The sequence below is a fragment of the Echiichthys vipera genome (assembly GCF_963691815.1).
Source record: "Echiichthys vipera genome assembly, chromosome: 8".
NCBI classification, from domain to species: Eukaryota; Metazoa; Chordata; class Actinopteri; order Perciformes; family Trachinidae; genus Echiichthys; species Echiichthys vipera.
The window spans coordinates 15,920,731-15,945,206 of record NC_139833.1 but is presented as its reverse complement, the minus strand read 5'-3'; the positions used below and the strand labels follow the sequence as shown (position 1 = coordinate 15,945,206).

The window sequence follows — 24,476 nt, the reverse complement described above, 5'->3', positions numbered from 1 at the left end:
TTACTTCTTTCCTGCAGATGTCATGTTGCCAGCTGACTCTGGTAAATCATCACATGAACCCTTGCTCACTCTGCACTTCAGGTCCTGACTGCACTTAGACTTTAATCTAAACTTGGTGTTTTCAACTGGCTTCAGAGTCTCTGTGGAGGCTGGGTGTTGATTTGTTTCTGTGGTTCTATGTGGCGCAGGACTCTGATCTGATTCAGAGGCTCCGCATGTGTCCCGATTGGACGAGCAGATCTCCTGCCATTTGTTTCGATTGGCATCTATCCCATCAACCATCGGCTGCAACTTCCTGTTGAGCTTCAGCATTGCCTGAGAGTGATACAGGACAGTACAGTTGATATTTATTAACTCCCAAATAATGCTTTTATTTTTGCGATTTTTAAAATGAGACCCACGGTAAAAGTTTAACTTTAATCATCAAGGGTTACCCACCTGGTAAAGAGGTTTACATATCCCATCAATCCACTCCAGCTGTAAGGCAGGTAGTTCATCTTTGCGATTGCGGTCAAATATGGCCTACAAAGAGATACAAATTATCTGTCATCCATGACTAAAATCATTCATCATAATCACAACTAAAAAATAGTCACATTGAGAACATGGTTTGGTAATTCTGTATGAGATAGGAATCTGTGTGATAAGTGAAAAGGTAATCCCAGTGAAAGAGAAAAATTGAAAAGCTTGCTAACTTACAGCTGGGGTCAACTTTAGCTCAGACCTCTCTCTGTCACCTTGTTCAAAGAATTCACTTGTCACCAGCTCTGCAACCTTGGGGCATAAATACCATCCATCATTATTTCATTATTTTACTCAAACATTTCGCAACATTTTAATAATGGACACAAAGCTAGAGGGTGCATGTGTTTTGCTATCCTGGCATCACGGAACTCGTGAGCTCATATTTACAACAGGGGAAGTTGTGTTTTTGAAGCAGGAGTACAGCTAAACAGTGCACTAAAATGTTCCTGAAAACATTTGATGTGAGAAAAGGGCAATAAAGTAACAGAATCTTTCTTTATATGTGATCATCGCTGCCTAGTTTGACAGTTTAATCTGAGTTTTGTGAGCCTGGTAAATTGTGATGGCCAAAGAATGCCACTTCCATTCAGTAACTATGTTCAGTAACTGCATTCTAGCATGATGCTCCTCTGTCAATCATTGTCTTAAACCCACGTCTCATGAGATTAACGGTTGTAATTGGTCTGCAGTGGGCTTGGCCGGCTGGAAATCTATCTGAACTGGAGGGCCAGAACGTGAGCTCTGCAGATTCGTTTGGTTTCCGGGCTAGCATTTTGCTTTTTGTTTCTTGAATTTACTTTTACTAAAAAGGGTAGAGCATACAAACAGGTCTCTTTTTAAATCAAATTCCACATATAGTTTTACATCTCCAAGACCTCAAAGATGAAAGCTCAGACGTGAGAAACATCAAACCTGTTTTGATATCTTCCAAGGACGCGTGACAGCTCCCAGATCGCATCCTGTCATCAGCATGGACCTGTCAATGATTTCATTGGTCATATATAGTACTTTTGTTGCTCTTCACAGTTAACATGATCTTGGCACAGCTATTGTTTTTAAGCACAAAAGTAGAAACCTGAGAACTTCTCTGTGTCCTTCATCTGTCCAGCTGAATTCTCCAGACAGAACACACTTAAAGAACTTGGTTCTGCGCCTTACGATGCAATGAGAGATATGATTTTAAAAAGGCAAAATAACACACTCAAAGACAACACAGCAATCTAAATATCCACTTTTCTAATTATGTGTAAGTAATTTCCCATAATCAGAAAGAAATAATCAATTTCAGTGTTATTATAAAGCCTAATCACCTCAGGTCTGAATCCATTAAAAATACCACTTACTCAAAGTGCAAAGTAAGGTCTGTGGAGAGAATAGCCTGCTTCAATAGTTGCATCATGTTGCTATACTCTTTAGAGCAGAGGTTTGCAAAGATATTGTGACCCTGTGAGAAAAACAAAACAAAAGCATACAGTACACAAAAGCAGGCAAGGGTGAGTAATAGTAGCTAAATTATCGGAGGTTAGAGAAAGTGCATTGGTAAAGTCATCGCTCACTGTTAAATGCAGCTCCCATCATCAATGTTAATTAGAAATGTCTATAGACTTTCTCTACCCTCCGGTAAAACAAATCAATAGAAAACACAGTTCCTGATGACCAAACTAATCAAAGCAGTTTTATAACAAGATGGTGACTGCTGCTGCCTACCAGCAAAGTCCCAGAATTTAAACTGCACACTGGTGGCTTTCTGGTAGCATCATGCTCTAAAACCAAGGCCACACAGTCTGCCTGAGCAGCACACATGCTGTGGAACCTGTTGCTTTTTGTTTTTCGGCACATTGGTCGACAGGTGTGATTATCCACATTGCAGCTACACTGCAGCCACACTGCGACTCAGGTACATTTCAGACATGGCTTGACTATGGAACATCTAGAGATTTGAGATCTTGCCTGTTTTTTTTCCAGGTGACAGGTGCGAAATAAACACTCAAACAATTTTCCCCTGGGATTATTAAGGTCTTTCTTATTCTGATTCTGATCTGATTTACAGCAAAAATAGACAGTGTAATGATCTTTTGACAGCCATAATGACATCATATCAACAACAACAACAACAGTTTCAATGTATATATTCAGTATGTAGAATATTTCACAGCCATGAAACAAATCTAAATATTTATACTTTCAAATTGTATAGTGACAGATATTGCAGATTTAGATTTAGGCTTAAGGCTGTGGTATGTGGCATTGAGCCTTTATTGTACAGACAAGAAAATAAACATTAAATAAAAATCCTGTGATATTGAAGCTTTTTGTAACATGCAATATTGTATTTGATGCTTCTCTAACAGTAGAAAAGATTAATTTAATTGGCTAATCCTAATTACAATTCGAATTTGTCAAGGAAAGCAAACTAAAGAAAATACGGTTAATATAATACACCTCTGAATTTCATGAGCATAATCATATGAGAAATACTGCTCTGACCTCGCTTTGTAGGATCATGACTGCATGGTTGAAGTGATGATGCTCCAGGGTGGCTGATGTCCCATAGAGCAGAGCCAGAGCAGAACCTGTCCTGCAAGACAAAACAAAACAGTGAAACTTTCAGACACCTATAAGACACCTCTTCATCATCATCATCATCATCATATTTCTAGACCTTACTTGGCTTGAAACGCATTGTTGGTGCCACGGTGGTCCAAGTCATGACACAGGCAGCCGACCATCAGTGCCAGTATCTCAGCCTCTGACAGGACGTCCTGGAAATTGGCTGTCTGCCAAAAGTAAAGCAGATCAGAATATTCTTACCCATCCTCTTAACAGTGGTCAACAACAACAATCTGTCCGTATTTATTCTGTTTATTTTTATTTAAACTGAACTGTAGGATAGGATTGGTTAGGATAGGATATGAGCTTTACCCAAATGTCCCTCCTTTGAATTTTCTCTTAAAGCAATTCTTACCTTTCTGACATTTTTACACTTTTCTTTTCTGATCTTAAAATGCTCCTAATAAGCGCATGGCACACTGTAAAAGAAGAAGAAAATCCATTGCTCCGTGCTGCAGCAAATTCAGGGTAGGTCGCTCTCCCTCGAATGCGATAGTAGGAGGTTACACTTTGACATTACAGTGCACTTTGCCTTGTTAGAGGTCCAAAACTTCGGACTTCCCATGGCACTGGAATGCAGCATTTCTCTCTCACCGCACATGTCGGGGGAGGAGGGAGTGTCAGAGGTCAGGTAGGGGGAGGAGGGTGGACCTTTGGAGGAAAGCACTGTGAGACATGCAATATAGGTAAGAATTGCTTTAATGATGTTTCTCCTGTGACTAATGATGTTTTGTTCAGCACCTGATTTTAAATTTAAGAGAGACTTATTTTCCCTATGATGTAGGCTTTAAAGAAATAACCTCGACAAGCTGTTATCCTGCTCAGGGTTCTCAGTTTGGATAGTTTCTTTTTGTGTAAATTTGTCTTTATACTGTTTGGGACAGTTTGACAGTATGGAGTGCAAGCAAACACTGAGAAAGATTGAAAGGCTCAACATGTGATGTGAGAGATCTTGAAACGTACTGTGATCATAAGGAACATGCACTGCGACACGTTGAAGGCATGCCTCCAGTTGTGATACGCCACAGTTCGATAGTTCTTCCTCACAGTCAAAAGCCAGCGGCACAAAACCTACATGAAGATAAGACACACAGGTGATATACATACTGTACATATACACTTTCATATCACAGGACATATTCCGGGGCCTCACCTCATAGTCAATTTTAAACTTTTGGACGACACCAAGTTCTAGAAACATCCGGAGTGACGCGGTGATCATGGCGTCATTGTCCAAAGAGAAGTCGTTGAAGTAAAATTCATCGATGCCTAACTCACTGCTCAGGGGTATCTTCGCTGCCTTAGGTGGGCAAAGGACAGAGCTGTTAATCACACAGTGCCAGCACGGGAGGAGGCAAAGCACTAAAACACGTTTCCAGACAGTTTTCAAATGACGTTTCTGGCTTCAGCATTTCAGGAAGTTAGTACAGTGATAATCTGCTTAAAGTTCTTTTCTTTGAGATTACCTTGAGTCTGTCAACTTCTACCTTGGAACAGGTAGCATGGTAGGACAACATCTGAAAAAAAAAAAAATCATGCCAAACAGTGAGATATAGAAAACCAATCCTGAATAAGACCAACTCTTAAAAAGACACTGTTGCAGAAGATAATCAGTATGCTCCATGGATGTTAATGCTGTCTATCTTTCTCTTGTTTGTAATCAGGATCAAAGGAAATACAACTCTGCTTTTATAACCAATTTGTTGCTATACTTTGTGTCTCCTGACAGAAAAGAAAATCCATCAGGTGTTTAAAGAAACAGCAAAGAGGATGTGACAGAAATACAGGAGTGTGTGTTTCCTTTGATGAGAGGTGAGAAGGCTGGCACATGTATTTTTTTGTGAATTATTAAAAGCAGCTGAAATATTCATGGTAAGCAGAATCATGTTTGCTGTGGATAATGTGACTGCTCAGGTTAGATATCGGGCAATGGAGCAGAACACAGATGGATATGTTAATGAACATTAAGCAGTGACACCACTTTCAATAGTATTATTTTATTTAGAGTATTTAGATTTTGTTTGAACCAAATGGATTTCTAGTGAAGGAGTTCAAGTACCTCGGGATCATGTTCACGAGTGAGGGGAAGATGGAGCTTGAGTTTGGCCGGAGAATCGGAGCAGCAGGGGCGGTGTTGCAGTCGCTCTACCGCACCGTTGTGACGAAAAGAGAGCTGAGGAAGGCAAAGCTCTCGATCTACCCGTCCAATCTTCGTTCCTACCCTCACCTATGGTCATGAAAGCTGGGTCATGACCGAAAGAACGAGGTCGCGGGTACAAGCGGCCGAAAAGGGTTTTCTCAGGAGGGTGGCTGGAGTCTCCCTTAGAGAGAGGGTGAGAAGTTCAGGCATCCGTGAGGAACTCGGAGTAGAGCCGCTGCTCCTTAGCGTTGAAAGGAGCCAGTTGAGGTGGTTCGGGCATCTAGTAGGGATGCCCCCTGGGCGCCTCCCTAGGGAGGTGTTCCAGGCACGTCCAGCTTGGAGGAGGCCTCGAGGAAGACCCAGGACTAGGTGGAGAGATTATATCTCCACACTGGCCTGGGAACGCCTCGGATCCCCCAGTTAGAGCTGGTTAATGTGGCCCGGGAAAGGGAAGTTAGGGGTCCCCTGCTAAAGCTGCTGCCCCCGCGACCCGACCCCGGATAAACGGATGAAGATGAGATGAGATGAGTCTATGGAAAAATATCTTGTTACACCTCAAGATCACTAGTCCACTTCAAAACAAACTTCTTTAAAGTATTTCAGTAACGTAAATGATTGATGTAAACTAACTTTACCGAGCATGTTTTAATGGATACGAGTGAACTGTTCACATTTAAATGAATTAATTTTTTATTTTTATAGAAGAGCTTATTTGGAGCTTGTTTTAATGCAATATTATTTAAATACTGGCATACAATAGATGCATAATATGCCTATCAAGTGCTTTCACTTAAAAAAAAATGTTTTGCATGGCTTTGTCACATTTTGAAAGGAACGATAGGAAAAGAGAAGTGGTGAAATAGTAAGAAAAGTCATATATACAGAGAAATATATTTAAATATCTTATTTCTTTCAAAATGGTGGGGTTATGGTAAAAAATAAAATGTTAAAATTGTAATAACACACTGTAATCTATATGTTGCAATCCTTACATCCAGTGCTACAGACTGCTTGGCCCACGTCTTCTTAACTTGATTGTACATCATAGTGTTGTTGATTCCAAGTCCACAGAATATTACAAAAGCCTGTACACAAAGACAAATCCATAGGGAAATAAACATTTAAAAGTAACCTTTAAAAAAAATGAACATAATGTTTAACAATGAACACTGCTTTTATAGAAAAGCGGTAATTTAAGTCTTTTTTCAGAAAAACAGACCTCAAACAGTCTCTGATCTGCATCATTGAATGTCTTCCTGTCTAGGCGATTCAGAATTTGTGCGACCCCTGCAGAAAATGCACACACACACACACACGTTGACTTTAACATGAAAACTGGTTTCGTATTGAGGAGAAATCAATTATTTCTGGTCAAGTTACCAATAATCTGATGAGTTCCATTCCAGATCGGGACACATAACACTGATCTGATGTGAAACCCTGAGGCCTGGTCTGCCTGTAAAGAGATGCGACAGTGACAATGGAGTTCGTGGTTATTTATGAAATGTATATTTTAAAGACCTGCCCGGGTGTCTTTGACTGGGAAATGAACTAAGACAGAACACAAACGTTTATATTTGCTGGTGTTTGTGGTGTGTTTTTGCATCTACTTGCTGCGGTCACAAGTATGTCCATGCATTTGGTTGAGCTGAAATAGGTCTAGGAAGACTAGTGTGTCCACACCTCAGCATCAAAGCGTGGGTCCTGACAAACATCGCTGATGTTAACAGGCAGTCCTGTGGAAGCCACCAGCTCAGCAATGCTGTTATTGATCAGCCAATCGGAACACGATAGCTTCTCCATGCTGATGTGGCCAACAACACAAACATGAAACAGTAGTCAGGTCCGGGGCACTTAAATGTGCAACACAACAGCAGTTAGTTAATTTTTCTTACTAGCTTTGTGTTGTGGATTTGTATGAATGCACATCACATCCATTTGTATTTACGACGTGTGTTGGTGTTTTGGCATTGCCCTAGAATTAAAAATCAGTCGTTCTTTTTCATGATGTATCTTTCACCTGATGTCATGGTCCACGTTGCACAAGGGAGACATGAGCTCAAACGTCTTGGAGAACTTCACAACCTATAGAAGAGAAGTGTCATCACGTAGAAAGTTACAGGGTTTGATATATAAGTTCAAGTAAATGAATCTAAAAGAACTGATAAAGAGCCTCACAGGTGAGTCAATGTCTTCGAGAAGAAGCACAGAGCAGCGTTCGCACTGCAACAGAGTCAGCGCTCGCTGCATGATCTTCCTAACAATCTTCTCCAGGTCAGTCTGCTCCTCAAACAGGTCGTTGACCACCTCCAGCAGAGTCTGTGGCAACGGCAAAGGACACTGTTGACTTATGTGCACTGCACAGTGTTGACATACAGTATGTTGACATCACTATTTTTAAATTAAGTCTAAAGATGTACTGCTAATTCTCAAGTGGCTACAAAAATGTAAATGCACAGTTAACATTCTCTTACCCTACTCCTTTCATACTCCTTGCGAGACTCCGAAAACAACTTGGCATTGGAAATCGATATTCCGCAGAATGGTAGATACATCTGCAGTACCTGAGTAAAAAAAGAAAAAAGAGGTGAAAGACATGCATAATCAATAATAATGTTAGCTATTTGTATGCAAAACAAAAGGGTATAATCCAGATAAGAGGAAAATAAAGAGAGAGTGGGGATTGGGGGTAGAGAGTCATGCGGGAGTTAGCTGCTTTTCAGTAAGAATTTCTCTCAGACAGATTTTCTGTTAATGGAGCATTGATTTAGAGAAAGAAGGTATTTAGTGAGACATTGGAGAGATAAGCTGGTAGTTCAATATAGTTTTTTTTTTCTATTTTCGTTGCTTTGGCTTAATTTAAAAGTTTGGTTTTAAATGAACATACAAATTTTTATTTTTTTTTAGTTGACATGACTGCAAACTTTAAACCTTGTTTAAATTTGATTTCTTTGAAGTATAGGCCGCAGAACAAATATCATGAGCATAAGTGATTTTTCCCAACTTTATTCTGCCATCTTGTGGACAAACTGTTGCATCTCAGTGAAGCTGGGATCTTGGTAGACTGTTTGGTGACTACAGAGATTTACTGCACCAGTATCTCACTGACTTTTCAGTGTGTTTATCCAGAGGAGGTCCCTTTACGTTTTGTATTACCTAGACACACACTTAAAAGTAGAAGCCAGTGCTTTTCATGTTTGCTCATCAACAAAGTGGGAGAATTAAACTCTATTTATAAGCTAAATGTGAAAACACTTGTCAAAGAGGTTGACCACCTCCCTTAGTTGTTTGGGTGTTTTGCTTCTGAGGGAACACTCAACCCCTCTCCACAGCCATTAAGAAGATTCACAGTACAAACAATGTTTTCAACTGCATGGCTCAAGAGCATCTGTGCAATAAGCGTCAGTGTGTGTGTGCGTTTATGTATGTGTGTGTGTGTGTGTGTGTGTGTGTGTGTGTGTGTGTGTGTGTGTGTGTGTGTGTGTGTGTGTGTGTGTGTGTGTGTGTGTGTGTGTGTGTGTGTGTGTGTGTGTGTGTGTGTGTGTGTGTGTGTGTGTGTGTGTGTGTGTGTGTGTGTGCGCGTGTGTTTGTTTGTTTTCCACTAGAATCCAATTTTAACTCCATCTCTAAAAAGCCCTTAATGGTCAAACCAGCTACAATAACACTGAGGATTTTAAATAGTCAATAAAATGCAGGTGATTGTGAAACTCCCCTAGTAACATTGAGCTGGGACAGGACAGAGACTCACCTTCTCATCATCCTCGGTAAAGGGCGTGCCCATGGGATTTTTGTTGATTGCTTGTACAACACCTATGACTTCTCCATCACTGTTGCAGATGGCCATACAGAGGATGGACTGAGTCTTGTAGCCTGTCAACTTGTCTATCTCATCACTGAAGCGGTGGTCCTGGAATAGTGGTCACATAAACATGTTACACCTATATCACACATGCATGATCTCATATTACCACATGCACTTCACTGTGCCCAGTAAATGCCAGCACATTGACATTGTAGTCCTGTTTGACTACTTGCTTATTTGGGGGGGTTGCTTCACACAATAAAGAAGCCATGGCTCATCAGGAGGCCTCCTGTTTTTACTATAAGCAGAAAACCTATGATACCCCTGACACATCTGCACTATAGCAGTCACTGACCTCAGGGGGATCCACATCATCATCATCATCATCATCATGTTACTATAGCTTCCCATGCAGCCCAGGGACATGATTTAATGATATGGCGTGCAACTGGTAGCCTATAAGATGAGATCTGGCTTGTGGGAAGAATTATAATGCTTGCTTTCCTACATTTGTATTTGACTATTATAGAGAGGGTTTTCATTTGATTTCATCTCATAATTGAGGCAATTGCCCAAAGTATTTACTCCATTGCTTTGAGTTGAACGATTCCTTTGAGTTGAGTTGAGTTGAGTTGAGTTGAATTGAGTTGAGTTGAGTTGAGTTCCTTAGCTCATTACAGAGTTCAATTGAAAAAACAACAGATTCAAATGTTAACCATTCTTTTATATATTATATTATATATGAAAGTATCCATCATTTGTGGATACTTTTAATGCACCAGTTTGTGTACACGTTTATTCCCAATGGTAAAAATCAATCAAACATCATTAATCATTAACTTCCTCACTGTACCTCTGCATTAACTTTAGTCAGTGTATAATAATGAAAAAAAAAGTATGTATTTATCATGCAAATGGCTCACATTTACCTCATATGCGTTTGGGATGTTTACAGTTTCCCCATGCTCTGCAACATATCCAATGATCCCCTTACCCCATGGCACCTGCACTTCATTGGAGTTTAGGGTGCTGGATGATGGTCTGACAGTGGTGCCAGAGTGCACATCAAAGAATTTGGACACCAGTGTTTTCTTGTGTGCGGGTCCCTCCACAAGGAACAGCGAACACCTATCTGCGTCCACCAGAATACACACATTGATCAGGATCTTATAACTGAGGTTTGTCAGGTCCAGATCATTGGATATATCCTTCACTAACTCCAAGAAGAACTCCCTCTCGTTGGTTTCCTTGAGTCTGTATTTGTAGTCGATGGCGCTGGACGCGTACTGGGGCACGTTGACCCTGGACTCCAGCAGGGCGCTCAGGATGTGCGCGGTGGTCGGAGGCAGTGAGCTGGCTTTACGCAGGAGCGCACGGCGCCTCATGCTCGACTGGGACTCGTGTTCGCTCAGGCTCACATGCTCGTCGTAGGTCCGGTATGCGGTGGTGGCTTTGGACCGGGCGAAGTTCCGTCGCAGCTCCATGTGGGACGATCTGCGCCGGAGCCCGTCTGGGTTGGTCGGCCAGAGCGGGTCTCTGGCGGCTCCGCGCTTCTCATCGGCTGTGGACACTTTGGACGGCTGATGCTCCTTAAGCCATCTGCTAACTTGGTCACATTTCGCCTTTCGAACGAGATACTCCTCGAAGAGATCTGGGTGGCAGTCCAAAAACGCCTCTATATCCGAGAAGTCAAATGTTGTCATGGTGAAAGCTGCTGTTGTTGGGACCAAATGACACACTCAAATGCAATGGAACAAGCGTTACAGACCAGTGGACGATGCGGCTGCACCCGTGCTTCTCAGAGAAGGGATGTCCTCAAAACATTTATTCACCCCCCCTTTATGAAACACTCCACCGTGTTCTCCCCTGAAACACCGGGGGAGCAAAAGTGGTCAAACAGACTCAGCTGATCTGAGACCGGATTGATGATGATGCCTGAGAGACGTTCCAGCTGTCAAGTCGAGATTGAGCTGTGTCTCTTGGGATTTCTCTGGAGTACTATGCAGTGGTGTAGAAAAACACAGCGCCTACATCCTCCTTAGACATTGAAAAAAAAAAACTGCAGGGAAGGCTGTTCATTCGCTATCTTTATTCTATACCACCAGAGACAGACTCTGTGCAGCTGGCTCCAATCAAAACCGAGTACGAGATTGATGTTTCGTTTACATTTACAGTAAAATGTGCAGGCAAGACATAGTTTTTGGTAACACTTCATGGTAAGGGAAGGCTATTTGAATTATCACGAAATCATACATGACTTACTGCATGAATTGATTATTAGTATGTTATGCATGGACAGTACGCTGATTGATGCAACAACTAAAGTGTCTCAATCATCATGATTTCTGGGTTATTAACGATGCTCATGTCTTCTTCATAGGTATAAGACAGGCCACAAATAACTGTCAATGCACAGCAGTACACATGAATTCCGCTGACTTCATCATGTCATGCTGCCCCTCAAATACAATGGTGACCAGTCCATCTTGCTGGCTTTGAATGATCCATTTTGTAATTATTATGAATGTGTTATCTTTACTGGTTTGTGAGCTTTATGCTAATGCTGTGTGATACTACTTTTATTTGTACTATGTCGTATAGATAATAGAAACTGAATCAAAAATTTGCATTTGTAAATTTTCCAAATACGTGTCTAAAGGGCTTGCAGGACACATAATGGTTTCCTTCAATCTGAGGGGTCTAATGATGACTGATTTATAAGCAACATGTGGTTATTAAACCACCTTTAATCATATGTTTTATATCAGGCCAGGGTTCGGTTTCACAAAAGTTTCAGACTGGCGTTTAGTGTAAGGCCAGTCTTACAGTACTGTTGTTGCTAGATTAATCTAGACATTTGAGACTATTTTAAGCATAATAAGTTAGCCACCATGCCCCCCAAGCTAACTGTGGACTAAGAACTATGCTATTTGGATGAATTTAGACCAAAGTCAAACTTGCCCCATGATTCTATTTTTTTTTAAAGGGCCACAAACATGATGGTGTCATCTAAAAGTAATGCTTAATTAATCATGATTACAACATTTGAAACTCAACAGAATGCATGTACACTGCTGTGACTGTCCAGTGCTATGAAGAAGACATGAACATCATTAATGACCCATAAATCGTCATGATTGAGATATGTTAGCTGTTGCTTTGTTTTTTGTTCTTGCACACCTGGAGAAGAGGCTGAGAGTGGAGTGATGATTATTTCATACAGCCTTGATAGTTCAAGAGGTACTACACAATTTGATGCTTTTTCATGCATGGACTCATGATAATCCATGTACCCTTACAATAATGTGTTTTAGTGTACAGTGTAATAGGGGTAATGTGCTTGTTTGAAAGGGACAGCTTAAGTCAACAAAGAAAAATATAAACAATAACAGATTCACATACTACCTTTCAATGTGTTTTTTTAACAACTGGATAATGTTGGCAGCTAGGGCCCCTGACCCTCAGGTAGGATGTGGGAGGATGGTTGAGCATACAAATAGTCTGAGCTCGACACCATAGACCAGTGCAACAGTCTTCTCTTTTCAGTTTACATGCTTACATGGTGAATATTCCTAAAAAAGGGGGCCCGAAGCTATTTTATGAATCTCTCGCAGGTTTTTTGACTCATGGGGTCAAAATGGTAATATACAATGAATGGAAAAATATAAGAAATATCACAGATTTTTCCTTAAGAGAGAAGTGAATTCATATATCAGTGTTTTGGAGATAATTGATGAGGTGAGAACTACAGGTTATGTTGAACTCTGGTTGGTGTGTAGCTACAACCCTGTAGCGGTTAAACATCAACCTTTATGTGCACAATAAGCTAATATTATAGGGAAATCACTGCAGGCTGTGGCACATTCATAATGAAGCAGAAGGGAATATAATCCGAAGAGCAGCGGCTCCGCTGGGGCAGAGCAGGGTAATTGCTTACTGGACTTAGCTTAGGCAGCTTGATAGGACTTGGGGTGTTTTGCTAAGACTTTGGACAGGGTCTCTTAGGAATCCCAATTAAAAAGTGGAATGCAGAATATGGGTCTTGTGAAAGCCAAACAAGGCAAACCTTGCAGCTTGGAAAGCAGTAATGTCCGAGGAGAGGCAGCCACATTGATTATACTGTTAGTTTTTTCTGTGTGCTGATTGGAAACTGTTTAGATGTCGTTTACAGGTTTCTGATGTTGTAGGGAATGGGGAAAAGATCAGGTGTGCGCTGAGAAGCCCTGAAAATTATTGTTTTTTTTTCAATCAACTCCTCACTGTGAGTAATGAGATCTCACATAAACGCAGTCTTTTCTAAGAGATTCAGTATCTTTTTCTGTACCTTTCTCACCTGCCTTGTTAGAAAATAGTGATTTAATCAGAATCTGAAAGCAGTCCTGGCTTTATTCTTTCTTAATTCTGATCAAATCACACCCACACAGTCAACTCTTAATATCTTTTGGTTTTTAATCTGATCGCTTATTTTGTGTGAATATATGTTATGTTATAGTCAAACATGAAGTTAAGTTTAAGGGGCTTTAATGTCTGCAATGTTCTATTCATTTTACTGTGAAGCATTCGTATGATTGAGTCAATCGCAAAATGTGGACAGGACATCACCAGGCTCCGTGGCATCTCTTCAAAAATCAGGAATTATTTAGTTTTCACTATTGTTTCCCTCACTAGGAGGTTGACACAATGAGGTTCCTGAACTGGGACATAATCTCAACAAATGAAGTTGGAGGGTTAATAAAAATCCTTTGATTTGAAGTTTTAGGAACTCTCCTGACACACTTATGTTTTTCCTCCAAACAATGGAAAATCAATTTGCATTATTGTGGTCTGATAAGTTAGCCACACACATGCTCAGTCAGTCAGTAACAGCACCATGGACAGCGCTCGTCTAATAAAATAAGAATGACTCACTCTAACTCATATAAGAACAGGATGATCAGACTTAGCTTTGTCTAAGGCATACAATCCTCAATGCACAAGTGTTTCTAGGTTGCATAGGAATGGACACAATGAAACCTGACTCCTGTAACTAAACACCACACACACAGCTTGTATCTGGTGTCAGTGTGTGCCGAGGTGGAACCAGCTTGATTTTCATTCCACCCCATGATTGATTGTATGAGTTCACCAAACTGTGAACATGTAATATTATCAGATCCAAACTCGATGATTGGATGATTGGCATCCGGAGCCGTGATTACCCACTGGATATGAAAATATTGACATAACATCATGTTACCATAGCTTCCTATGCAGCCACATCTTGGCCCCAGTTATTACAACTGTAAACTTGAAAGCGTGACAGTGACAATAGTTATTGTCAAAAAGTATTTTTTCTGATTTTAGCAAACAAATTGTGTGATGATGTTTTAGTCTTTAGCCTTAGAAACGCTATTTAAACCACACCTCTGCTCACACACTATGTGCCGTGGGCTGGATTGAGTGTCACTCACTCTGACCCTATTGTTTATTGTAACATCATCACTCCTGGTTGTCCTAAAGGAATCTAAACCCACCTCACTGGTCACAAGTAAAGACGAGGGACATTCTGTCCTGTCAAAGAAAGCTTAAAACGTTTCCACTTTTATCCATTTGGACCAAGAATACGGCTTCCCATATCTGCACTGGGAGAACTAAAGATATTTTTTGCCATACTGCCATTCAATATATACCACTGCCCAGGTAAGTGAACATGATGTGTTTTTGTGACTTTGTTTCATTAATTGTTGCTGTATTTAGTAATTATCAGTGGTTAATGCAGTAGAAATAAGATCAGATAAAGATCATATTTTGTGGCAACAAAGTTAAAATTGTTTCATTTAATTCTAAGAAACAATCAGAAATATACTGGTGCTGTTAAACATTTCAATCACCAGGAGACTAGTGGGCATAACGTTCATAATTTAAAAAAAAGAGAGAGTGCCAAAACAATTCTTCTTTTTTTTGCCCTCAGGTTTCATTCTTCCCTCACCCTCCTTTCCTGAGAGCCAGAGCTCTAGCAGCCAGGATGGAGCCCAAGTCCCCACTACACCACAGCATCATGCCTGATTTTAATGGCCATTCTCACTTTGGCTTTGGAGGAGCCATCATATCTGAGTGAGTGGAAAAACATTCTGCATAGAAATTAGTAAGAAACAGCTAACAGCTAATGTAGCCTAAGATTGTTGTTTAACTCTTCAGGCACGTCACCAATCAACATCGTTACAACAATACTGGCAGAAAGAAAAGTAAAGTGCGTCTCAATGACCAGCTGTGAGTAGCAACAATTAATCATAAATATTGGCATTATTGACATGATTAAAATTATTAATATTAATTGTGTTTCCTTTCTTAGCATACCAAAACCAACTGATATAAATATGGCGTGAGTAAATTCTGATTGATTTCTTTTTGTTAGTATTTACAAAGCTCAACACTTGCATGTAAGATTTCTTGTGTCTCAAACTTTGACGCACTTCTTTTTTTTTTTTGGTGCATCTAACAGGGAGAAAATGATAAAGATAGCAACTCCAAAGCAGCATCCCTATTCGTCCCACATCTCCCAGTTTGCGATGTTCCCATCCTTCCGCTCTCCAGATGACCCTGAAACGGGAGTCAGAGCTGTCTCCCGAACTTTCCTCAACCCCCTCATCCCAAATAGTGCGCCAGTCGTCACTCTGCTTAGCAAAACTATAGGTAAGAGGGCAACATTATGTGGTAAAATGAAACGATAGAATATAAGTTCTCAGAGAGGATTAAGATGTTTAATTTTTATTTCCATGCACAGGTAGTCCATACAGACATGAGATCTTGGAGACACCCATGAAAACCAGGAAGAAAGCTGTTATGTGGACTGGGGAACACGGCTTCTTGGATGTGAGTAATGAAATATAGTTTCACATGATCATTGAGGTTATCAATACAGCACATGGCAATTGTTCTGAAACATTCTAACATCTTCCTTCAGCATACAAAGCCACTGAAGGGAGAGAACCAGGTTTTTTACCCTACTCCTCCAAAGACAGTGCTGCCCAACCCTAAACTTCGTGACTGGGATTTTTCGTTATCTGAACGGACAAGTAACATGCTGAAAAATTTGGAGAAGACACACTGGGTCACCTCGTACCAAATGCATCACACAGGTTAAGAAGTCTCACTTTATTGTAATATGTTAGGGACTGTTCACGTGTTAAATGGGAGGGAGATGGGCCTGAGTCTTATATTTCATTTAGAGACAGGATCATTGTTATTCACAAGTGGCAAAGCACAACTTTATGAACTATGGAACACATGAAAGCGGCCCCTTTTGCAAGGGAAAGCTGTAATGAAATATAATCCATCCCTGCTCTCCCAAAAAAATGTTAGTCTATTATCCCTTCAGCCCAAAGAAAAATGACAACCCTCTCCTTCTTTTCCGACACCCTCTCCTCCTCATTCATTTTCGTTCCCTGCCTTGGCAAGAAGCTCGAAACGCAAAGTACATTTTGTTTTTAGAAATGAGAAAAGTCTGTATGTAAAACCACTTTGCAAAGTAATAATCCATAAATAGGATATGCATGATTTTAACATCAATTAACAATAATATTTGACATTTCATTTTTCTAAGGATCAGGGCCAGCAAACCCTCTTAAGATAGATGACTTCAAGGACAAAATATGTGACGTCACTGGGATGAATTCACACAATGCACCACTGGTAAAAAAAAAACAAATCCTTGAGAACATCACAACTTTTTACAGCAAATATAGTGTGCAACAGTAATCATATTGAATTGCTTTCCCTACAGAGAGAAAGGTCCTTCCCTGTGTTTGTTCCCTCTAAACCCAAAGGGGGATGTAGAAGAAGACAGGGGAGCACCTGCAGTCCTGCTGCTGATGAACTCTCAAATCTATCTTCATCTCTAAACCGAGGCACCGCTTCAGTTACTATAAACCAATATAGGCCGCAAGGGGTCACAGCTAAGTATAATGAGGCACCAGATCCAAACCAAAAGGGTCATAGTCAATCAAAGTACAGCTCTGGTTCCACAGAAGCACAGAGCGCTGAGCCGTCCCAGGAGGTCTTACACAAACCACACGCTGAGAGCAAAAGCTCTGTGTATGAGGGCAGGGAGAGGGAAAACCGCAAAGTCCAGTTTGATAAAAGTCCAATGCAAGAATTCATGTCACAGAGCAGCCATGAGGCTAACGCTGCCCCATTCACTGGTGCAGAGCAACCCCAGGACCTGTACCACCGCCCACTTTCCCAGGAAGACATGGAGGTCATCAGGGAGAAAAGCTTGATCGAGCTGGATGTAAAGGATGCACCAAGTAGCAAAGGGGAGTATTTTGAAGCTGGAAGAAATGTATCTAGCATTAGCCAGTCATCTGTGGCCAAAGACCTGGCAAGGATTGAATCACATGCAGCTTCAGAGCACGAGAATCTGCCTTACAGTATCTCTAACTCCTGCATCCAGCCGAGGCCTCCCGCCCTGCCTGGCAATCGCCCAGGGGACAGATGTGGGACTATGGGTAGAGAAAATGCAGCTTTCTGCCTCCTTGACCTTCAAAATTCATTCAGTAAGTCGAAGGCCCATCGCAACTTTAACAACTCTGTCACACGAGCGGCTGTGAACCTGAGGGACAATGTAGTCACAGGGAAGAAACATGACTTCTATGGGATCCACTGTTATTACCTACATGGATAAGAATGGACATGCAGCACTTTTCAACCTATTACCTATATACCTGTATATTGTAGTATAGTTGTGACATCACAATGTACAGAAGTCCTAACGGCTCGTTTAAAGACACAGTTTCTGAACCATCATCGTCATTTCTCTGTCGATTGAGCATTTTCATATTTAAAGACCATTTATAGCATTTTAATATTTTATTTGAAGATCTTGAAACTTCAGGAAGGTCATCTCAAATGGTGAAGTTCCAAAAACTTGATTTTTAAGGTTTAGCGTTGGCAAATTCAGGCACCAGAATTCAAACTTTTACATCCAGAAATAAGCAGTTGAGCCTGAAAGGAATCCATCAGACCACATGTTCAAGTTTCAATTTCTCATCATGAATTTGGCTGATTTAAATTTTTAGATCAGACTTTGAGAAACTTGAATATAGTTTGTTGAATATGGATATTGAAAGCATTTCTAAACTTTGAAAAAAAAGGAGAAAACTCAGAGGGCAAATCCAAATAAATGAAATCACCCAACTTCTGATAGATGGTTTTCAAAGTAGATGTTTGAATGCAATAAAGGTGTTTAAGTTTCACCATACAGTCATTGTTAACCTTTACAGTAAGATATTAATTATAATTATTACGACTTCACACTATCCAGTGGTAAAAAACAATAAAGGCTGTGAGATTCATATTTTTCTCCAGCAACTTTCCAGACTGTTTGTTTAACGCAGTACTTTCTTAGTATTTTTGTTAGTCTAGTAAACAACCAATTTGCAGGGCATTGTTAATTAGTTCTCTGGTTCTAAGCATTTATTTTGCAATATTCATTAGTGCTCAGGATGTAACATAGAATAATGGTCTTATATAAGGCTCCCATAAGCCAATGCTGTGGGAAATAAAGGAGCAGCCTTCAAAGCTTTTGTGAGTTCAGCCTGCCTTCACAGTCCAAACAGAAGGAATAATCAGTGGCTGTAAATTCATAATGCTGCCCTGATGAATACTTTGGTCTTTACTGTACACACAGAGTTAACCGCAGAGCATTGTGTTGTCCATGTTATGGAATCCAGCTCTCGTGGTGCCGCAGTAACCTTCTAGCTCTCCGGTGTGAAAGGAAAAAATGCCTTTTTATATATAATCTGTTGCTGTCAGGCTGATTCTCTGTGAAAGGTTTTTTTGTGTGACAGAAAGTCCTTGAGCAGCAAGCCTGCAGCCTTGTGTGATATAACAGCCTCTCATTCAGACTTCCAGAAAAGAAACAGATAACGACTCCCACAGCAAAATAGACCATTTTCTCCCACTATTGGACTCAAGTTGTGAAGCTATTTGTAACAAGAAAAGATGGGCGTTGTAATTATTATTATTTTTGTTTGTTTCTTTTTTGCTGTGTGTTATTGTGCATGTGCAACAAAACCTGCATTTATTTAAAAAGATAACCACTTATGTCACATTAAAGGTCACACACGTTTTTAAACCTGCCTAGTCAATAACTATGCATATGTATTGTTTTTCAAAAGATGCTTTTTGGTTTACTCATTATCATGCCATGAGCGCGACTGAAAAGCTGTGATTCCGCATGATGTCCAGCAGGGGGCAGTATATCCTCATTTTCAGCCCCATGTTCTGTCATTTATTATTTTGACTTCTTTTCGTTTTTCTCTTGTATGGTGCCACTTTTGTGATTTCGACATCGCATTAGGTTAGAAAATTAATCAGAAAAGAGCAATTCCACGTCTTATCGACAGGTGGACTCAAGGAATGTAGTCATCTGCAATCACACAGAAATTCAAATATCACAGTTAAATGACCTCACTTTCAAAGTGATGAGTTGGACAGTGTGTCCTTGCTTTCGGGGTCCTCCTCAATACGTCACGGAAAAAAAAGATGCTGTCAATGGCACAAACCCCGCCCCTTTAAGTTGACGCCGAGCTCTGTCCCGCATTGTAATTGGAGTTGGCTTCCGTCAGTCACGTGCAGCGGCGGTGCCCTCCCCGGCACAGCGGTGGAGAAACGGATGCTCAGAGCGGGGCCGGACGGTGTCGGTGCGTGTTCGTGCATGTCAGACTGGAGAGGTCAGACCGTCGGGTTGAGGCTGTAACTTGAGTTCCTCTTCATCGAGTGTGTTCTCTCTCATTTGGGTTCAGATCAACTAGACTATTTCCAACACCTCTGCCCTCATCACCTGGGTTTCACATCTGTAACTCTGTCAAGGTGAGTGCGGCTTTTTTCTTTTGACAAGTAAAATCCAGTTGTCTTTTAATACATAGTTTTTCAACTTTTTTTTCCTTCTTCTTTTTAAAGAAGTGTGCTGTTTTGAGCTGAATAAGTTAAGAGCTTAGCCTACTTAAAAGTGCACTGCAGTGAATGCCTGCTTTCTTGCTCTTTGGTGCAGAGTGAAACATGCTGTACAATTTCAGAGTGCTCACTTGACAAAGCTTCAGTGATACAACAAGCCGAATGTGAAGTGCTTCAAACACAGACTTTTGCAATATTTCCTGTTATGATCAGAACATGTGATTCGTACAATAAACACAGTTCTTGTAGTCTCCATGGTAACTCAACCCCCTTCCTCTTTTTCTAGACAAGTAAAGAGGATAGAGTTTTGGAGCATAAGTAGCTGTATTCATATAAATCAATACGCACTATGGCAATAGCGAGCAACCCAGTCACAAGCCAGAAGTGCCTGTGTGTGTACGAGTGGCTGTATCTCATGCTGAGTGGATGTAGGTGTGTGTGTGTGTGTGTGTGTGTGTGTGTGTGTGTATGTGTGTGTGTAATAGTGAGCACATAAAGGGTCCATTTTTCTGATTTAATCAGGGCTTGAGCTCAGTATCTCATCCAGGAGGGGGAAAAAAACAGTAATATGGAGGATTTTCCAATATTTTTGTCACAGATGTAAGATAATATGAATGCCAGCTATCAGCACACTGCCAGATAATTACAATTCTGTGTAGATCCACTGTAATAATAGTGATTACCATGCTGAATATGGGGTTGGTGGCGAAACTTTACAGTCAAATGTTAATCCTAAAAAAAAATGGTCGAGTCAAAAGCTGTTTTGTTGGGTGCTGTGGCTCACTTACAGAGCAGCTATAATTTTAGGACTTACACAGGGTTATCTCTGCTCTTATGGATGTTGTGTCAACAGTGCAACAGAGGAGGCTTTTCTGGGGCAGTGTGTGTGTTTGTGGGGGGGGGGGGGGGGGACTTGTATGAGGCTCAATAGGGGCCTTTGACAGTTTCTGTAAAAAATGTCTGACATGACATGGAGGATCGGTTTACAGGTGAAGGACCAAATCACAAACAGTGGAAAAAGTCTCTAAGAGTGGACACTCGGTTTTAAAAAATGCCTCTTTAATAAACACTTGGGAGATGGTGAAATGTAGCATGTGGACTACTTCTCTTTTTCCACTGACACACTGTTTACTCAGCTCCACGCAGAGACTGTTTGTTGGCCAATATGTTATTCTTGCAGCTCCTTAGGTTTTTGGTTCCTAACACACCCAAATCAGTGATCGCAGTGAAACTCTGAGACGGTGAGGGGAGAGGAATAGAATCTGTGGAATGCAGCAACAGGAAAGAAACATCTCTTTGTCTGTGCAAGGCGTATGTTGTATGTATGTTGTACATATGTAAAAACAGCAGTGGGGCATTGGATTGCATGAGGTCACCTCCACGGTAATGTTAGCTGCATCAAATCGAATCTTTGAATAAATGTGCACAACCAAGAATCTATTCAGTCACCAAGTTATTAATCTAAGTATCTAATGCACAAAGTGGATAAATAGGATGAGCAGAACAGCTGTTGTAAGCATCTTGTGCATGTGGCAGGTGTTGCCTCTTTTTGCGTAGGCAGAAGGCCTCCTTAAATAATTCATGCGGTTTCACATGTTAACAGGTAGATGTGGTTTTAGGCAAAAGAGGAACTAAAGTTATCGACCATATCTGCTTTTTCTTATGTTTTTATTAGAGTTTCACTGGTATTAAATGAGCACTACAAGTCAGTTACTGTTTTGATATTACATCATTTTGTCTGTCTGATTGTTTTCCAGTCAAAGTGACAAGACTATCTTATGTGACATTTTTTTAATGGCACGTCGCTGCTCTTGTCTTCAGCCTTCTCCAGGCTTCAAAGAGGCTGGAGGAAGCTGGAGGGCTGGTTTCATAACTCTCTTAGAGGTTGTCAGCATGAAATTTTAATGAGGGCAGCACTAGATACTTAACTTTAAAACAATAGCACTCGCCCTCGAATCCGTCCATGCAATCCTGGTCATTCTCTTGGCTCGTAGGGCTGAATTATTAACAAATGTTCACCATGTCTGAAAATAATATTTTCAACTCATCATTCCTCATTTTTACATTCGGATGAATCAGTTTTGGCTGTTAATTTTATTTGAATTATTACATACCTATATACAGTATTAATCACTCAGATGTCTGTCTACTTTTAAGATAATGATTTGTTATTGTGAGGATGTTGTTTGATATTTAATGATATATCTATTTTCAAAATGACAGATATTCCTCCGCCTTACATTCATTCATTTATATTCCATATCAGCTGCCTTTGACAGATTTTGACCAGTGGTCCCTCTGTTCATTTTCGTCTCAGTTTGCACAGGCACAGCTAAATTCCGCCCTATTGTTTTCACAACAGCAGCAATATCATATTTCATTGAGCAAGGCAGACATGTTCATCCTTACCAGATCTGTGGGCATTTTAAACATTTAGATATAATAATGTTGTGCTACATAAACTGCATCACAGTCCAGAAACATTAGTGGCCTTTTCCTCTTGGTTCCCCTTAACATGGCATCACCGGTCAGCAACACATGTATTTACAGATAATCTCTCTTTTCACTGCTGCTTTTCTGGGGGTCCTTCAGCATAATAAACCAAGCTCCTAGGATGGTGATGGCAGTCTGTTGGTCAGTCGGTCCACCACTTTGATGAGCTGATTAGATTTTGGTGGTCAAAGGTCAAGGTCCCTGTGACCTCACAAAACACTTTTTTTGGGCGCCATAACTCTTAAAATCTAAATTTCACACAAATGTATAATACGATTAAAAAAAAATCTGAAGTGAAAAATTCAACTTTACTGTGACATCATAATCTTTTCTGGCCATTATTCAACACCCTAACTGCTGAACTGATGACACTAATCGTGTGTCCCCACCATAAATCTGCGGTGGTGGTAGATCGTATGTGTTGACGGTGTATTTGGAGCATCAATGTTTGAGATTTTGTAGCTTCTTTGCAGCAACATCCATATTTGAAGCATTGTCTGCTTCACATGGCTACAACTTTGTTTTTTTTATCAGAATCAGCTTTATCGGCCAAGCATGCATGTAAACACATGCCTGGCCAATAAGCACAACCAGAAATCTGACTCTGTTATTTTGTTTCACAGTATGACTTTACACACCAAGACATACGTCAAAGCTTAAGAAAGTCATGTCATTTTTATGTTAATATCAGAATATCACAAATTTGACCCAAAGGGTTTCAAAGTCTTCATACATTTTCATTGAAATTCCATTCCAGCATGGATCCTTGTTAACTTCCTGTCAGCTGATGTCATTCACATACACTGCAACAGGAAATAAACTGGGACATATTTTATGTTTACAACTGGAAAAATGGTCTATAATATATGAGTCTGGACAGACATGGATGTAAACTGATCAGTTGGTGGAGGAATTATAGTTTTTTAGATGATTCAGTCAGTAAAATCAAACCAGAAATAAATGGTGTTGTTCCTCTTGTTGGGATACTTTCATGAAAATGTCAATGTGGGGTTATACATTTTCTTACTTTGCAGTAAATAATGTCAGTAAAACTAACAGATAATTAAAAAGGCAGACTAACTTTAAAAATCTATGTGTGAGACATCACCACACCACCATTTTAAAAACACATGCTGCTAAAAGTGTCCTCAAAAACACAACTGCAGTCAAACAACAAAAAACGCAAGCCTGTCAGCTACAGTATGAGTCAGTTTCTGGTGCTGTGACAGTCTATCTTCTTCTGTACAACAGACTATAACAGAGAGGGTGTCATGCTGTGGGCTCATCTATACTCCAGTCCAGAGTTCAGGCATGAAGTAAATCTCTCAAGATGTGGTAACTTCTTCTCAGTCAGACAATTTATCTTTGTCTCTCCATAAATGGAAGGTAATGGAAGATGATGCCATGTCTAAATATATCTGCACTCGAAGGACTTAGAGTTTGCTTGTGGCAGTGCAGATGTTCTTTCCAGTTTTTGTGATACCTTCTTTTTAGGCCTTCTTTTTTCTCCATTGTTATGAGAAAGGATCAGCATGCTAAAAATGACAAGGACCCTCTCAGTGTCACCAACCTCTGTTCTGGTTCAAAGCCTCTGAGTCAGTGTGAGAACAGAGGTGGAGATTCTTCTGCTGCATCCTGATCAGAGCAGCGGTTGAGTGATAAGCACTGTATTCTTTAATTTGGTAAAGCAACAGCTGGATCGTGCTGTCACACAATTTGCTGCATGAGACACACTGAGAAGAGCCCATTTTATGTTTTTTTCCCCAACTCTTTTGTCAGTGAGTGTCGAGCTACGCTGTGACTATACTCTGCATCCTAATGAGCTGGTGTTGAGTTATGAGGCTGTCAGGCTCTCCCACACTAAACTTAACAAAGGAGAGGACCTGCGCCACACTCGGAGCAGACAAGAGAAAAAAATAGAGAGCGAGAGAGGGCGGAGGACTGTGGTATATGAGGGGAGGGACCACGTCG

At 40.6% G+C, this 24,476-nt stretch overlaps 3 protein-coding genes across 5 annotated transcripts in view; 2 read left to right on the top strand and 1 right to left on the bottom strand.

Annotated features, from left to right (window-relative positions):
• pde11al (phosphodiesterase 11a, like) lies at positions 1-10,780 on the bottom strand (the record flags this gene model as incomplete). The annotated part of the gene is made up of 20 exons (XM_083917836.1): positions 1-315; positions 439-522; positions 700-774; positions 1,438-1,501; positions 1,601-1,678; positions 1,869-1,969; positions 3,013-3,103; positions 3,193-3,302; positions 4,099-4,206; positions 4,289-4,435; positions 4,602-4,652; positions 6,268-6,360; positions 6,495-6,562; positions 6,656-6,731; positions 6,959-7,079; positions 7,296-7,360; positions 7,454-7,594; positions 7,750-7,839; positions 9,024-9,182; positions 10,007-10,780. The coding sequence occupies 20 exons, from the start codon at positions 10,778-10,780 to the stop codon at positions 1-3; spliced, it is 2,811 nt and encodes a 936-aa protein (XP_083773962.1).
• Positions 10,781-12,512: 1,732 nt separating this feature from the next.
• Positions 12,513-17,739, top strand: spmip4 (sperm microtubule inner protein 4; the record flags this gene model as incomplete). Its single annotated transcript, XM_083917835.1, has 9 exons — positions 12,513-12,542; positions 15,028-15,170; positions 15,255-15,326; positions 15,409-15,438; positions 15,559-15,749; positions 15,841-15,929; positions 16,021-16,195; positions 16,660-16,748; positions 16,840-17,739. The coding sequence occupies 9 exons, from the start codon at positions 12,513-12,515 to the stop codon at positions 17,737-17,739; spliced, it is 1,719 nt and encodes a 572-aa protein (XP_083773961.1).
• A 2,036-nt stretch (positions 17,740-19,775) lies between these two features.
• Positions 19,776-24,476, top strand: part of osbpl3b (oxysterol binding protein-like 3b) — a 34,622-nt gene continuing 29,921 nt past the window's right edge. For all 3 annotated transcript variants that reach the window (XM_083919223.1, XM_083919222.1, XM_083919221.1), the window contains exon 1: positions 19,776-19,928. The gene's annotated coding sequence lies outside the window, so the exon portion shown is untranslated. The remainder of the gene's footprint in view (positions 19,929-24,476) is intronic.